The sequence below is a fragment of the Stegastes partitus genome, unplaced genomic scaffold (genome assembly GCF_000690725.1).
Source record: "Stegastes partitus isolate 25-593 unplaced genomic scaffold, Stegastes_partitus-1.0.2 Scaffold1971, whole genome shotgun sequence".
NCBI lineage: Eukaryota > Metazoa > Chordata > Actinopteri > Pomacentridae > Stegastes > Stegastes partitus.
Window position 1 is genome coordinate 176,149 of NW_007579702.1, and position 17,459 is coordinate 193,607.

A 17,459-nucleotide genomic window follows, 5' to 3' on the forward strand; every position below is an offset into this window, starting at 1 on the left:
TGTGGGAGGTAATAGGACTTTTTTTGTTTGTTTGTTTTTTTGTTTTTATGTTTGTTTGTTTGTTTTCGGGCAGTCAAGTGCAAAGGTGTTCTGTGAAGAGTTGGGTCTTTAGTCTTTTCTTAAAGACTGAGAGGGGGTCAGCAGATGGAACAGAGTTTGGTAACTCATTCCATCACTGGGGAACCGAAGAGGGGAAGAGTCAAGCTATCGACCTCGGGTCCTGTTGTGGTGGTTGTATCAGGCGGTTTTTGTTGGTCGAGCTTAGTTTGAAAGACAACATGCCTTTTAAACATGCCAGTAGGTTTTAGGGTACAGAGGATTAAAAGCGATGGGTGATCACATCAAAGAATGATTTGATGTATTCATGGTATTATTGTTTGAAAGCACCGTCACTTTACAGCATTTTTTATTATTAATGTGACATATGAACGGTTTACTTTTGATCTGTATCAGATTTCTAAAAAGAAGGGATAGTTATAAAAAATATTTGTTATTGTTATGTGGTAGAAAAAAAGTAAAGAGTCCATATCGCTGAACTGTGTCACTGTGTTGTTACAGGTTGACTACAAGGCAGATGAGTGGCTGATGAAGAACATGGACCCTCTGAACGACAACGTGGCCACACTCCTGCATCAGTCAACGGACAAGTTTGTGGCTGAGCTGTGGAAAGATGGTAATCTGCCACTTAATCATCTCTGAGCGTTAAAATCTGTTGTAGATACTAGAAGGAATCGATTGTAGTAACACTTCCTGTAGCATTCATTGTGTATGTACTTGTTACTTAGCCAGTTAACAAGCACATCAAAGTGTCTGTCACTCAAGCCTACTAACAACAGCTGTCTGCCTTGTTGACCCAGGTCTATACATTTCTAAAAAAATGAACGTATTAACACCCTCCCCTCCTCCTCTCTTTCTCTGTGTTGTAGAGATTCAGACCATTCAAAGGGCCTCATTCTATGACAATGTCACTAGTCTGGATGAGCCGGCAGGTGAATGACTGGGTCGTGCTGTAGCAGACCTGGGCCAAAATTAAAAACTGCTGATAATTTACCAGTGTTGGCTTTTGAAACCACACTGCTCAGGGTGCTTAGAGGGGCTAAACATTAGCGCTCCCCAAGCAGGTTAACTTCGAAAAGTTTGCTTGTATATTTTTGGCTCAGATCTGGCTGTTTGTTTCATGCTTCAGCCGATGCCGTGTCTGTCATAGCTATAGTGGCTCCCATTTGCTTCCAGGCTGCATGGCTCCCCTGTCTCAGCCAAAAGCCACAGTGTCTAATTCCTAAATCAGTCGAAGTAGCCTGTAGTCATTTGCTCCCTTTAGTCAAACCACTGTGCTTCAATTTGTTTCACTGTTTTTTGTTGGTCTTGTGATCTTTGTATGTTCAGTAGCCTTGAAGCAAACATTTAGACTCTAGTGCAGCTGTTTCTGAGTCCTATTCTCCTCAATGATCAACATCCACCAACAAATTAAGCTCTTGGAAGCTTGAGAGAAGAATATTTAATAACATTAATTCCCTCTCTTCCTCCTTCCTAGACAGGATCACAGTGGCAGGGAATTGAAACCAGATGTTGTTCTTGGTATTTGGCTTTGTCTCTGAGCTCAGAAATCATCTTGGAGGGTCCAGACAGCGGGCCATGTATCACGTCAGCGTAATTCCAGCAGTATGTCACTTTTAGCTTTAATTTACCTGCTGGGACATAATAAGTGACACAGTAATTGAGAGTTAAAAATTACTGGCCGTGTCATTTTGTGAAGCGTTTGTAGACTATGTCTACCAACATTGCTGCCGGATTACAGCCTGAGGTCATAACATGTGCTTTTTTAAAATAACATGCTGAATGAAAATTATTGAGGGTCGTTTGTTTTGTCTGTTTGGCTTTTGGTCACATACTGATGATCCCAGCTGGTTACCGGTTTAGAGCAGCATTTTGTTTGATATTGGAGGTTCGATGACAATATGCCCGAGGCTACTGCTGAATCAAAATTGCTTTCTGTGATTATCAGGAATCTGATCATTTAAAAATATAACCAGCGCATGAAAATAACAAAGTGTAGTCAATATATAGGTCGATTATGGCTCCCAAGAGAAATTCAGTCTGGTGACAGAATCTTGTATATTTGCCTCAGTGGCTTTAAACGTACTCCTGTCAACACAGTTTTCCAGGCCACATTTCCAACTTGGGAAGTGTGTGTGCATTCTCCTAGAAAAGGCTGGCGTTCAGCTGATGTGGTCACAGCTGGAGAATGACAAAGAGGCGCCATTTTTTGTTTCTCCAGAACCATTTCAGCTGATAAAATCCCAACAAAAACACTGGAGATTGCTCCCGGTGATGTTCCTTCATGAAGATAACACCTGTTGTAGTATTTTAAGTGCACGTACACCGTCCTGCTGTCATAAATACTCCGTAGAACACCATATTAGCAGCAAAAAATAAGCCGCAACACTACACAGCTTAATCCTATTTGTTAAAAGTGCTACGAATGACACTACTCGTGACATTTCCAGTCTACAAGTGTTGTCTCTTGACAACAGGCAGAGTGGAACAGAGTCTCTGTATGTGCAATGAGCAGAGTGTTGCTTTTAATATAAGTTATGAACCAGTGTATTCAGTGTTTGCAGACAGTCCCTTAGATGTTGCCAAATTTTAACAGGCTGAGAACATATTATTTTCCTGGCAGTAGATTTTGTAAAATGTTCAAAAGCTTTCAAGTGACTGCTATCAAGCATCCACAGGGAAGAGCATCTCACTTCTTGCAATTCAACTTTGTCAGTGTTTAGTAGGTTCATCATTTAAAAAAAATAATAAAAAAAACCTCTCCATGTAGCTAGACAAGCTAAGGAATAGATAGACTCTGCGCTTCATCTCCATTTGCAGAAGCTAGCAGTAGTCCCAGACTAGTGTGCCGTTGTTTGACAACACTGTGTAATGTCTTTTACATCCATCTGCACTTTGCCACCGTGTTGCTACCACTGTTCCTACAGTGACTCTCTGCTCCCCACAAAGTGTTCTTGTTCTAACCGCTTCTCTCTCGTCTCCTCACCAGTCGATCGTATCGTGGGTCTGGACCAGGTAGCAGGAATGAACGAGACGGCGTTTGGTGCCACGTACAAAACTAAAAAAGGCATGTTTCGTACAGTTGGACAGCTCTATAAAGAGTCGCTCACCAAGCTCATGGCCACACTGAGGAACACCAACCCCAACTTTGTCCGCTGCATCATCCCCAATCATGAGAAAAGGGTAAATACGTACTTTTATTTGTTAGAGGCTGTGTGTCAAACAGTGGACAGTAATGGACTTTATAAGTATGTGGCTAATTTGTCTCTGTGGAGCATAAATTGTATCATAGAAATGTAGAAGTTTCCTTTCTGTTTCTGTTCTTTTAATGGTGTATTTGTTTCCTTCAGGCTGGTAAACTGGAGCCTCACCTGGTTCTGGACCAGCTCAGGTGTAACGGAGTCTTGGAGGGGATTCGTATCTGCAGACAGGGCTTCCCCAACCGCATCGTCTTCCAGGAGTTCAGACAGAGGTGACGGATGAGAAAGAAACTTTTTGAACTTATTTCTTCAAAGAGAAAAGTGGGGAGTTCTTTTACAGTTTGCATTTATGTTCTACACAGATATGAGATCCTGACGCCCAACGCCATCCCTAAGGGATTCATGGATGGAAAACAAGCCTGTGAAAGAATGGTAGTGCAATGTTTTTCTTTCTTTTTGTATTTTTCTTTTCAAACCACTACTGCTGCAGCTGTGAAATATAAAGTGTCACAAAGGAAGCGAAATTCATGGTTCCTGCATGTGCGTGTGATGATCGATGCGGACAGTAGATGTGCTTGATGTTCCATTCATGCTACAATAGATACGTGTCGACCTGGGCCACAGACGCATTACATTGCCTTTTATACTGAGCACAGAAACACGCAGGTTTCTAATAGACGTCTCTGAAAAGCCAGCTGTGCCTTTACACTTTATATACAATATAGCAGCTAGTCACAGATTGGGCTGTTGGACTGCAACAATAATTATTCCTGAGGTATTTTTTTGTTTGTTTGTTCCTTAATAGTTTCGAATTAAATGATTATGTTGAAGGTTACTTGAGGCCAGTCTCTGATTTGTGCTGACCGACATGTATGAAAAACAGCTCCAAGTGTGAATGAAATCAAAGCAGCTGTACAACAAGCTCAGCTATCGTTAACATAGTGTTATCCTAAATGAATGAAATGAAAAAAAATGTTAATTTATTCTAATTGTCAAGCTACTGAGTAGTTCCTTTTTTTAAAAAAAATTTCTTCCCTTGTGCTTGATTTTTATGCCAAAATGTTTTTCAAACATGACAAGAAATAAATTCTGCTTAAAACAAAACATGAATTTACCACCATCCATACAAATTCTTTCTCAACAAGCTTCTCTGTTTCTTCCATAGATCCAAGCCCTGGAGCTGGACCCCAACCTGTTCCGTATCGGTCAGAGTAAGATCTTCTTCAGAACTGGTGTTCTGGCTCATCTGGAGGAGGAGAGAGACCTAAAGATCACTGACATCATCATCTACTTCCAATCTGTGTGCCGTGGATACTTGGCACGCAAGTGAGTATCGGATATGCTGCTGAACGTCCTCTTTCTCATTGAAGTTATATCTAGATTATAAAGTCGTGGTCTGAGTTTCTATCCACACTCTGTAGGTGATATAGTTTGTAAAACAGCTATACTCAGTAGTTTGCATTCTCCTTCATATCCCGTCCCTCCTTGTAGACCTCCGTGCACTATTGCTTGTATATCAAACATCATATGCTTTATCAATCACACAACCAGAGCCTCTGTTGGCTTCATGTCTTCAACTTCTACTCAGTGTGCTGGCATTCACAGCTCTCCTCTGGAGGCCCTTTATTTTTATTCAAACTGTGTCTTCGGTATGAACATATAACTTGTATTTGGACAGCCAAGATGTACCTAAGGATATTGATCCAGCAGTTGAGATCCAAAGCATCCAGATGTTTGGCAGGTGCAAATGTATCAGTCACATATATGTACTTAAAGCTCTTCCCAGTATTTCTCTTTTTATGTAATGCTGTCATATTTGAACTTGCTGCAGGTTTTCACAAAAACAAAAAAATGAATAATTAGTGGTAATAACATAACATGAAGCAGCACATTGAGGGAAAAGGCACAAGTAGGGTGTCATCAATCAGACACATACTCAGTTCCTCTTTTAAAGCAGCTACAGTCAATATTTTTATCATAAAAATGCAGCAAATGAGAGTGTGAAAGCAGTGTAATGTAATGTAAAAGGGGTCTCACACAGTCATGGACCTGCAGTAGATTGTCACTTGAATCTGCAGCTTCTCTCAGCTTTATGGAGCTTTACAGATCCTTCTGCTCACTGTGTAGCTGTTTGGCTCCTAAATTTACTGTTGTGGTTCGCTCTCACAGCCCATGTCGTTTTCAGCTGCAGCAGGCAGCTGTTCAGAAACACAGCGTACGCTATCTGCTCAGCACCATGTGACAGACGACGCAGTTTGCAGCTGAAAAGCCATGTTGGCTACAGGGTTGCCATATTAACTGGAAAAGTTTTAGTATGTCAGTGTTTTGGTGACGGCTTGTGTTGGTTATATCCGTGTTTCCACACCATATATTTCTACACATTTTGAACTATCACATTAGAAAAAGTTCATGAAAAGGGCCAAATATGAAAAATGTTTTTTTGTCTCATTTGAGGTTGTTTGTGATTTTAAAAAGAGAGTTAGTGGGTAATGGATTGGATAACATTTAATTAATGTAACTGACCAGCAGTGTCTACTTCTTTAGCTGTCTTGGTCCCCAGACAGCATAAAACGCGATGGATATATAAGGAAGATGCAACATTAGAATGAAGCAGTATGTCCCAGTCACATACATACTGCATGAAACTGTTCATACTTTGCAGGATCAGCTGTATGTGCTTGAAATAAAAAGACAAAGTATGTGATTTGTAACGCTGCTAGGACTTTATTTCCAGCTTCTTCTACTCTGGCAATTACAGCCATACGTAAAGTAGCATGTAGCGCCACCTTCTGACCGTACTATGCAGCCTATCAAATCAAACCCCATCTAAAACAGTGAATAGAAACGACCCTAATTTTCTTTTTGTCTTTTTAAAAAAAAATTTAAGGGGCGACATTTTAAAAGTTTCTGTCAAATTCGCTTGACAGTTACATGGAATCACACCTATTGATTTGTGCCCTGTGCTTTATCTTCTTAACTTTAGAGCCTTTGCTAAGAAGCAGCAGCAGCTGAGTGCCCTGAAGGTCCTGCAGAGGAACTGTGCAGCTTATTTAAAGCTGCGACACTGGCAGTGGTGGAGGCTCTTCACCAAGGTGAGAACCCAGACAACAACCAAAGTAGTTCCCATGTACATACTCTCCATTTAAGAATCCGAGCCCTGCTGACAATCTTTACTTTAATTATTACATGAATATGACATTACATGTACTCATAAACAACAGTCTAGACTTTAGTGTCACTACTGCTTTTTTGCTATTGTTTGTATCACCATGAAAGAGGATGTGAATTCATTCTATGTGGTACACAAAAAAATTCAACCAGTAGAGGCTGATTTTCTTTCTCTGTTTCAGGTGAAGCCGCTGCTGCAGGTCACCAGGCAGGAAGAGGAGCTGCAAGCCAAAGACGAGGAGCTGGTAAAGGTGAAGGAGAGGCAGCTGAAGGTGGAGAACGAGCTGGTGGAGATGGAGAGGAAACACCAGCAGGTAAAATGTTGTGCAAAGCAAATATTTTCACTTGAAGTAAACTTAAACAAATTAAAATATGATAAATCAGTAAATAACTATGTTTACTCCTTCTGTCATATGTGTTTCCTGTTTTTGATGAGTCTTTTATTCGACAACATGGTGCATGTTTTCCAAACTGTCTCCTCTCTTCAGCTCGTCGAGGAGAAGAATATTCTAGCAGAGCAACTCCACGCGGAGACGGAGCTGTTCGCCGAGGCTGAAGAGATGAGGGTTCGTCTGCTCTCTAGGAAGCAAGAGTTGGAGGAGATCCTTCATGACCTGGAGTCCAGGGTGGAGGAGGAAGAGGAGAGAAACCAGAGCCTGCAGAACGAGAAGAAGAAGATGCAGTCGCACATCCAGGTTCATCTTACAAACTTCTGTCCTTGTTTTGTTTTGACGTTCTGACATCCAGTGCGTCATACTCCAAATTATTTGAAGGATTACATTTGGAAGGTTGAAAAGTACATTTTGTTTTACACTTGCCTTTTAAAAAAGTTACGCACAGTCATAATTATCCTCAACTGAATACTGACATACCATTGAAAACTATTTTCCTTCAATATTTTATTTCCCTGATTTCTGCCAAAGTCGGAACAGTTTTGTTTTTTCACATCAGATATTTCTGCATTTATGTTTTTTCTGTATTCTGCATAGACCATCTGGATTAACATGCCCCTCACACAATGTTCCCCACAACAGTTGAATACCAACTAAACTGGCAGCATACATTCAAAACAGTTATTTCTTACCACACAAAGACGGGCTTGGCACTGCAGAGGACTGTATTTTTATCGGCGTGTTTCTTCAGAGGTTAAATTTAAAGGGCTCCCTTCACATTCTTGTCTTACAATTCTGATCAAACCCCAGAGACACTGATGAAGCTTGACTTTGATTCGTTCTTTCTTAGTCATAATTATTTAATGTTCTAGAGAAGCACTCGTGAGTCTTTAAAGAGTTTTAAATGTTGAACTTTTGTTAGTTCAAAAATGTCCTTTTTCAGCCTTTAGTTTGGCATTAGATTCAGATTCTGAATCTTTGCACGTGTTTTCCTCGCCATAGGACCTGGAGGAGCAGCTCGATGAGGAGGAAGCTGCAAGACAGAAGCTGCAGCTGGATAAAGTGACGGCTGAGGCCAAAATCAAGAAGATGGAAGAGGACATTCTGCTGCTGGAGGACCAGAACTCCAAGTTCCTCAAGGTGATAAGATTAGATCTGGAACAGCCAAGTCAAACAAAAACAGAACAAGTCCTTCAATTTGACATCATTAAAAAGTGAAGTGATGGAGAAGGCATATGGTGGCGTAGCAGCAATTTGTTCCCCTCATTAATTGTACTACATTTGAGCCCCACAGCCAAGAGTACAGTTTTCAGACAGAAGAAGAAGGCAAACCCACAAGGTTGTTAGACAGCACTTAGGTTGATTATGAGGGGGTTTTTTCACTCTTGTCCCAGAGTTTCAAATTATTTTCACATTTACTAAAACTTTTCTAGCTCATTATGAGAAACACAGCACATAAATCGAGGGCAGTTCCTCAGTTTGTCCCTTTTTACTAGTGTTGCTAGTGTGGTTGCCATGGTCACACAGCAAGTCGGCAAGTTAAAGAAGTTAAAACACAGATTTTTCTCCAAGCAGATTTTGCTTTAATTAAGACTCAGCGGTTTCAAACTTTGTGAGTTCAGCTCACCAAGTCTCCACCTAAAGGAAGAGGATCCTTTTTTTTAAACAAAAAAACATGCTTGTTGTCCCATCTGTGATTTTTATTTTTTTTTAATTGAAATGTGACGATATCATATCTAAATCATATAGTCTTGGGCCTAAATGCTATCTTCCAATACATTTTATGTCATTGAATTAGATTGTCTCCAGGATGATGGCTTTAAAACAGATTGCATCCAAAATTATTTCCAGTTTACTAAACCTTGCGCTACATTTACTTTTATTTGAGTGTCTTAATCCATCCATCCATTATCTATACACCAGTTTATTCTCTGTGGAGCCTATCCCAGCCTGAGTGTCCTAATGCATCCGCTATATAGATCTCTCTAAGGATTCTACAGTATGAAAAATTATCCAAAGGAAAGAGAGACATTTTATAGATGTGAAAATGAAAGACACATGACTCAGTGATGTTGCAAAAGGATAATAAGTAAACTTCTGTGGCAGTAAATGTACACAGCCTTGGATCGATACAAAACACAGCTACAGAAGAGACTGAAAAAGACCTTCATGAGAGCAGCAGGCTCGCTCTCTTTTTCTTGCTTCTTACATTTGTGCTTTTTTTTTTTCTTCCCGGACACCATAGGCTGCTGCTATCTTCCATCCACCTTGTAATCTCATCACAGAGCTAAAGAGAGGAAATGGTTAGCTTTATGACACGATTAACAGAGCAAATTGTTTATTGCCCCACCAAATAATCAGACGTAGAAGCTGATGAAGTTTGCTGTTTATCATCATTGATCTGTCTGTTGTCTGCCGGTAATGAGATGGACACTCAGATACGGTCACATCAGCTCCTGTGTCAGTACAGTCGGTGATTCCACATCTCTGAAGTATGTTCTGTTTCTCTGTTGATGCGTTTCCTCTTTTCTAAACCTGAACCCCCAACAATTCGTATTTCATAATGCTCAACCCGATCCGCTCTTACTCTGACCAGTTGTCTCTGCCTGCTCTGTTGAAATCAAATCGTATTATTTCCCTCTCTGCAGGCAACCACTTGCTGCCTGAGAACACCACAACAGCACAAAATAGATTTTTATTTTTATAAACTTTAAATGCTCAAAAATGTACCAGAATGCCTCCCAAATGACAGCCGTGGTTTCACACAGAGACACAGTGCAAGACAAATAAAAGTCACATTTTACTGAACTTTGATTCAGCAGCATTACTTCCTTGGTCGTTTGGTATTTATACCTTTTGACCGCCATATGGTAGTTGTGTGCCATAAGCCTCCAGAGTAAACCATACTCTGTTTTTTCCCAACAGGAGAAAAAGCTGCTGGAGGACCGGATCGCCGAAATGACCTCCCAGCTAACAGAGGAGGAGGAGAAAGCAAAGAACCTTGGCAAAGTCAAGAACAAGCAGGAGATGATGATGGTTGACCTGGAGGGTGAGAGGCTCTCAGCAAGCTACTGTTACTGGCTTCGTTTGGTGACTCAAAATAGAATTATCCAAGAACATTTACTAGGACAGATGGATAGACAGGCAGTGTGACAGCAGTCGAAAGTGTAAACCAGGGTCAAGTGAAGAAGATGTGCTGAAATGAACTGTCCTCTCAGCAAGAGGAACAATAAGGGTTTTATGTTTGAAAAGAACAACACGAAGGTCAGTTATAGGACACCCGGTACGACTCTGTCAGCCTTGATTGTGTAAATTTAGCATTTACAGCTGTGCGATGAGTTAATGAGCAGCAAAGCAGCTGATATGATTAGACTTAGTGGTGTCAGGCTGTTTGTAATTACATGTTTGTGTTTTGCCACTTTCTGTGAACTGTTTGTGCATCATTTGACCTCTCTGGAGCTCGTGTCTCGGCCCACTTACTTCATGATATTAACTCTAGTCAGGAAAGTGTTTTGTAATAATCATTGGCCATGTCTGCCTTTTGTTTCTGAGCTGTGTTTATGATACATGCGGTTGTGCCTCCCTTCAGAGCGTTTGAAGAAGGAAGAGAAAACGCGCCAGGAGCTGGAGAAAGCCAAACGCAAACTGGATGCAGAGACAACTGACCTGCAGGACCAGATTGCTGAGCTTCAGGCCCAGATAGAGGAGCTGAAAATCCAACTGGCCAAAAAGGAGGAGGAGCTGCAGGCTGCTCTGGCCAGGTCAGTCACAGGAGTGAATACCAGTCACAATACATGCAAGTGTCAAAATGGAAATCAGAGACAATCTACAAAACATATAAAACTGAGAAATTGAACATCAAACATGAGTTTTTTGGCAGTGATAGTGAACTATAACAACTGTTGTCTCCAAATGAGCCAAAATCGCTGCGCAATAAAATGTTTCCTCGTTTATCTGTAACAATAAACAGGGAGCTGGTTGAGTATTTGTGAAATATGGGAATTTGTTTACTCTTTATGCCTCCCACTAGATTCGTTTAGGTTTAAAGACATCGTGGTAACATTCTGAAAAGCTTCTGTATGTAAACCAAGCAGCAAGTAATAAGTAAACATTGAAAAAATACTTAGTTTGATGCTTCTTTGGTAATGGGGTTACACTCAATATAAAACAAGCTTTAACAAAATATGTATATTTAAAGTCACCTTAAACCTGTCAAATGAAACCTTCCTCATCCTCTGGGAAAAGTTTCTACTGACAGTGTACAAAAGCTAAACAACCAAAGAGAAGATGTTTTAACAAATTAGAGGGAACCGACAAATTCCACATCATATTATTTTTTTTTTTTTTACCAATAATGAAGCAAAATCTATAATATCGTTTGATTTATTGTTCATTGGCCATTCATCAACTGTGATGAGATAGCTGTAGAGAATTCGTTGGGCTTATAAACATTATTTGGGCATTTTCAAGACAGGAACAAGAAAACACCTGATGATGATAATAAGTAGGGACTGACCAGTCACTGATCCATCCATCCATCCATCTATTATCTATACACCGCTTAATCCTCACTGGGGTCGCAGTGGGGCTGGAGCCTATCCCAGCTGACTTAGAGTGAAGGCAGAGTGGTTACTGATTTGATGCAGATATTTGGATGTTCAGCATTTTTCCATTTATCAGTATATTCATTTAAAGATGTACTATTTTGGCTCTGATGCAGCTTCCTGTCTCTATCTGTGGTCTTGTACAACGTCCCGCCCACAGCGCCATCTGATTACACACTACAAGTCATAACTTATCAACACTGAATGATAAATGTTGAAAAGCCCTCTTTTAATTAAACTTAGGCAAAACAGAAATAAAAAACCTACATAACTATCTTTACACCAATTCTAAATATAGATCATCGGTCTCTTTGATTAGTAGTAATCTGCATCAGTATTTGCCATGAAAGAACCATACTGGCCGACCATTCATAATGAGCCATGCATCTACATTTTCAGTTTCAAGTTTGAGCCTTGATGCAGTGATGCAGTGGTGGTTTTTGCCCAGCTACAAAATACAGCACAAAATGGAGTGCAACATACTTAACAAAAAGCAGCTTCATCTTGTACAAGTTCAAGAAAAGCATCCAGCGTCTCTATCAGACTCCACTGGCAGTGCACTCACACATTTATTAGAAAAGATTCTCACTGAAGGACACAACACACTGAAATGTATTTTTACAGCCACTCCAAGGTGGATGCACTCCTCCGAGCTCTCAGCACTACAAGCCCACACTGGTGTGGTAACAATACTGTTAGTGTTGCTCATTTCAGTATATGAAGCTTCACACACCGCTTCTCCAGTGCAGTACATCCCATTTCCATGACAACAGCACTCCACTGTGATACAGCAGAGTCAATACCTGAAATAGACGTTTTAACAAAGACACTCACTCTCTCTCACACACACACACACACACGCAACTCTGATCTCCGACTTAAAGCAGCTATCATCCTCTTCAGCAGCTGCAGCCGCCGTGTCAACACACATACACAGTTTTTTTCCTCAATCTTTCACTCGCATCAGTCCCTCTCCGCTTCACACTGCTCCATTTTCCCTCTGCGACGGCGGCTGAGACCTTTCATCTCGGAGGCAGCCGTGTCTGATTACAAGCAAATTGATGTTGATTGATGCTCTCAGTCCTGGGCTTTGCAGTAGTTTTTTTTTTCTTTCCCCCCACATGAAGGAATCAACAGCTTGGCTTAAACAGGCTTTTATTTCACTGCAAAGGAGGAACTTTTAACAAGATTGTTTTTTATTGTTTTATTGTCCTTTTTTTTTTGTTCCATTTGCCTGCATCAAAGTATTCTTACCCACACTGCAACAAAATGTTTTCTGAATTTATCCCACTCCTCTCTTAATCCCGATTTTCCACACCGTAGGGGAAAATATCCACATTCGGTGCCATATTTAATTTTCTTCCCCCGTTCAGCCGTCATAAATCTGCTCGCATGCAAATGAGGTAAACAGCTGCGGAGGTCGTTCCTCTGGAGGTCATCTCAGATCATCTTCTCCTTACCTCTCTGTAGTTTCCTCCTTTTCACAAGACCAATAATCCAAGACGCAGGGCTCGATGGCAAACGTCTGCCTGACTAATTTCACACGCAGAAATCATCTGTTTAGTCACAGCCGCAGATAATTAAGCTTTCATTAAACTTGATGTGCCTCATTTTTAATTCAGCAGCTATTCTGAGAACAATCACGTCGTCTTTGTTTGCAAAGTGGGGCATTACATTTATATTGGATTCATTATTGCCTTTAATCAAAGCAGCGGTGTTGGGTTAATTGTGTAACTAAATCAAAATGGCGTTCAGTGTTTATTTCCACATATGTGGGGAATGTTACAGGAGTGTTGCAGCCAGCAGGAGGTTTACTTGGCTGCACATCCAGCTGCAAACAAATCCACAGTCTCCATCACAGTTTTCCTGCTCTGATGGAAACACACACACACACACACATTTTGCAGCTTCAGCAGTGAACAGATCACCACACTGCCACCCTGTGTGCACTGGTGGCTAAATTTCCACCAATAAAGGAGATCACCAACCTGCCTCCTTTTTTCAATACACTACAGTCTTTACTACTTCAGACAGGCTATACAGCTTTACACAACTGCATCCGATACATTTTCATCGGCTACATATACTCACTCTTTCTGAATTTCTTTAGTTATTTATTTTATAACAGCTGAGAAATCCTGGAATCAGCATGCGTAACATTATTACAAGTGCTACAAGGTGTTGCCAGTACTGATAACACATGGTAACTCTACATCCTATAGATATTTGACTCCTTACATTTCTTTTTTTTATGCTTCTCTCCTATCTACTTTGTGTAAACAACAAAAAGTTTGTAATGTCTGATCACACGACAGCTGCTTAAAATAGTCATTAAAGGCCTCACAGTTACTTCAAGGAGCACAGAATGTAGTTTTTTTGAGTTTTGTTTCTTTTTTTCATATCTAGGTAATATGAAAGCTTTATTTTAGGCATATTTTATAAATGAGACATGCGGCATAAAGCAGTTTCAGGCATTGATTTACTAAGAGTTTCCATCAGATGAGTAGTTCAAGGACCAATTGTAAAATTCTATGATTCTCTTTGTTTTTGCAGTTTATGGCTGATAAATGGTGTGATTTGAATGTTTTTTTTAATAACAACATGCCTATTATAGCTACAGGTGCGTTTTGTGTTACCTGAAAGACTTTAAAGTGTCGGTTTAAATGTGAATTATTTCATTGATTTAAATTTTATTTCAAGTATTAGTTGAAGGAGAGATCCTGAAAGAGATTCATAATATTTTATGTGTATAAAATGAAAGCAGTTGAAGTAAATAGTTTCTAAGTAGTGGAAGTTGTGGAAATCAGAGGAGGTGAACATTGTTGATTTGCTGCTTGTTTAAAGGTCTGTAGGAAGCCAGTTGTCATCGTTCTCCTATTCGTTTTAAAAGACAATGACATGCGACCGTGTCTTATGTTGCTTATATCAACCAAATTTCTACACAGTTGACCTTTTTTCCTGTCTGATTTGATTGTGTACTTTCTGACAGAACTTTTTTCATGTTAATCTCTTTACAAGAAGTTATAAAAGGATTGTAGCTACCATGCACAAAAATGTACTCTGTGTTCTTGTTCTTGATCTGTTATTTAATGGGCCAAAGTACCACAATATCCCCATTGATCGTTATGATTAAGCTAAAATAGAAAAAATATAAAACAGGTCAAATATATTTGAGATATTAATGTGGTATAAAAAACTAAGAATTCAATAAATCCTGAAAGCTAAAAGCTAACGAGATGTTTGCATTGTTTCCACTAGGATTAACACTAACTTCTATGATTATGATGTACTCTTAAAACTGACTCGTGTGCGTCTGTGTCTCCAACCAGGAGTGATGAGGAGGCCGTCCAGAAGAACAACGCCTTGAAGCAGGTTCGAGAGCTGCAGGCCCAGCTAGCTGAGCTCCAGGAGGATCTGGAGTCGGAGAAAATGTGTCGAAGCAAAGCTGAAAAACTCAAGAGGGACCTGAGTGAGGAGCTGGAGGCTCTGAAGACGGAGCTGGAGGACACTCTGGATACCACCGCCGCCCAGCAGGAGCTCAGGTGCTTGTTTTAGCTGCTCTAATAATAACAATAAAGGGAATTTCTTTACACAAGTTCTCTGGGAGTACTACTGCATATCTGAAAGCAGTTTAAAGCTCTGTGCGGGGCAAAGGGGAGCTCCTTAAAGTCTGACAAATTGCTTCAGTCAGCGTTGGTTGGACCTGAGGACTACAAGTTTGAACATTAAAAAATCTGAAGGTGAGGAGTTAGAAAGAAGTGAGCTTACCAGACCTCTGTGGCTCGCTCCTCATCTCTGCCTGAGGCAAGAGGCTCGAAGCTACATTAGCTGCTGCTCACTGAACATGTCAATCTCTCACCGAGGCATCAGTGGTCGAGCTTGTGTTGTAGATGTGAGTCATACTTCTGGTGTTATTGAAGAAATACAGAGTTTGACAAAAGCATAGCTAATTTATTTACACATTGTGGAAACTCATCTCAATCGTAGCACAGTTTTGGATATTTGACACCAACTGCTACGTGCATTAAGAATTATTTTAGGGGTTTTAGCCTCTTAACATTTTTGTATAGTTTTTCTGTTTCACAAGCCAGATGTAAGATGTTTTTGTGTTGTATCTTAGAAGGTGTCCTCTCTTCCTTTGTGTCCAGGACCAAGCGAGAGCAAGAGGTGGCAGAGCTGAAGAAGGCCATCGATGAGGAGACCAAAAACCACGAGGCTCAGATCCAGGACATGAGACAGAGACACGCCACAGCGCTGGAGGAGCTGTCCGAACAGCTGGACCAGGCCAAGAGGGTGAGAGAGTCGTGAAGGGCTTATACTGGTCAATATTTTTACTAGACTTCTATAAAACATTATCTTTGTTCTGTGCAGTTCAAGGCCAACCTGGAGAAGAGCAAGCAGTGTCTGGAGAGCGACAACAAAGAGATGGCCTGTGAGGTGAAGACTCTGCAGCAGGCAAAGACGGAGTCAGAATACAAGAGGAAGAAGCTGGAGGCCCAGATGCAGGAGTTCATGGCCAGAACCACCGAGGTTGAGAGAGCCAAGGGAGAGCTGAGCGAACGCTCACACAAACTCCAGGTACATACCTCCACAATGAAATTGTGCTCTTAAATGAAAGGATAAAGCCTCAGATTTTTAGCATGAACTAGAGTTTTTGGTTTTGTCTTAATAACTGGTCAGTTTTTATGTCACACTTTTGATTTCATGCTTTCATAACATTGTTTGTGTTTTCTTAGACGGAGCTGGACAATGTGTCTGCTTTGCTGGAGGAGGCAGAGAAGAAAGGCGTCAAACTGGCAAAAGAAGTTGACAACCTGAACAGCAAACTGCAGGACTCGGAGGTAGAAAAACAAACAAACATCAAAGTTCTGTTATAATTGGCTCAAAGCTACAGGGAGCTGGATCTGGAACCAAGATTTTTTTTTTACCTCATATATGATCTACGGAGGTATACTGTGAATGTTAGGAAGGCACAAAGTATTAATGACCATAATGTAATGAAAATAATAGTTCAACCTACCAAATAACATTTTCCATCTGGGAAGAATCTTTCACTTATCCACCTGACAAGAACTAAGAACATCACACTTCAGCTAAGGGTACACGATTAATCACATATTAATCAAATCACAATTTTTACATCCCACGATTAAATGAACGTGTGAACAACAGTAGATTGGGCTGTCAACTGATAAGCAGATGTTTAGCAAGTGGCTTTAGGCATTTGGCTACAATTAAATGTGTATTTTGCATCTAGGAGATGCACTGAATACCCTTTAATAATCTTATTTTAAAACCTAATTTGTTACAAGCATTAACAACATTAATGTAACATCTAAGTAAAAGCAGCAAGAGGCAATAAAATATTTTGTCCCTAACATCAATGAAATAACACGACAAATTATCTTAATGTTTATATAATCTTAATGTAAATCCAAATGATTGTGATTATTGTGCAACCTAAACGTCAGCATTTGCAACAGGTGAAACGGTTTTCTCTCCCTGCTGTTGTTGTTTTTTTTTTTTTCTGACCGTCATATCTGCTTTTGGTCTTCTGTGTAGGAGTTGCGGCAGGAAGAAACTCGTCAGAAGCTGAACCTGAGCAGCCAAATCCGTCAGCTGGAGCTGGAAAAGAACACGTTGCTGGAGCAGCAGGAAGAAGATGAGGAGGCACGACGCAGCCTGGAGAAACAGCTGCAGACGGTGCAGGCTCAGGTACAATATTCACAAACATTAATTAGCCTCATAAACATGTACGCCCACATATGCGGGTACTTGAGCACGTGCAGGTCTGGCACACACAAACATATAAAGCAGCACATCTTTCAGATACCACCGATTTCTGACTGAATGCCAAAAGAGAAGGACCATGCAGAAGTTTCCAGCTGTTTGCCAGCTGTCAGCAGCTGTCGTTGAAGTGCAGAGCAGCGTGCAGACAGCTGTAGCTCAGTGACGCCTTGCAGCGAATTAAAGACCCCATGATGTGAAAATCTGACTCAGTTCGAGATGTGTGGTTCAGATTAAATTAAAGCCGCAAG

General features: G+C 40.6%; 1 protein-coding gene across 1 annotated transcript in view; it reads left to right on the top strand.

The window, feature by feature from the left end:
• LOC103373405 (myosin-10-like) overlaps nucleotides 1-17,136 on the top strand; it is a gene marked incomplete at its 3' end in the record, with an annotated part of 54,340 nt that extends 37,204 nt beyond the window's left edge. Inside the window, exons 18-33 of the mRNA XM_008303284.1 lie at nucleotides 559-673; nucleotides 3,047-3,240; nucleotides 3,408-3,529; nucleotides 3,620-3,689; nucleotides 4,423-4,583; nucleotides 6,241-6,349; nucleotides 6,608-6,739; nucleotides 6,914-7,120; nucleotides 7,820-7,957; nucleotides 9,743-9,866; nucleotides 10,407-10,578; nucleotides 14,751-14,963; nucleotides 15,570-15,714; nucleotides 15,793-15,999; nucleotides 16,158-16,262; nucleotides 16,984-17,136. Coding sequence (XP_008301506.1) covers nucleotides 559-673; nucleotides 3,047-3,240; nucleotides 3,408-3,529; nucleotides 3,620-3,689; nucleotides 4,423-4,583; nucleotides 6,241-6,349; nucleotides 6,608-6,739; nucleotides 6,914-7,120; nucleotides 7,820-7,957; nucleotides 9,743-9,866; nucleotides 10,407-10,578; nucleotides 14,751-14,963; nucleotides 15,570-15,714; nucleotides 15,793-15,999; nucleotides 16,158-16,262; nucleotides 16,984-17,136 — 2,367 coding nt within the window. The remainder of the gene's footprint in view (nucleotides 1-558; nucleotides 674-3,046; nucleotides 3,241-3,407; nucleotides 3,530-3,619; nucleotides 3,690-4,422; nucleotides 4,584-6,240; nucleotides 6,350-6,607; nucleotides 6,740-6,913; nucleotides 7,121-7,819; nucleotides 7,958-9,742; nucleotides 9,867-10,406; nucleotides 10,579-14,750; nucleotides 14,964-15,569; nucleotides 15,715-15,792; nucleotides 16,000-16,157; nucleotides 16,263-16,983) is intronic.
• Between the last annotated feature and the right edge of the window lie 323 nt (nucleotides 17,137-17,459).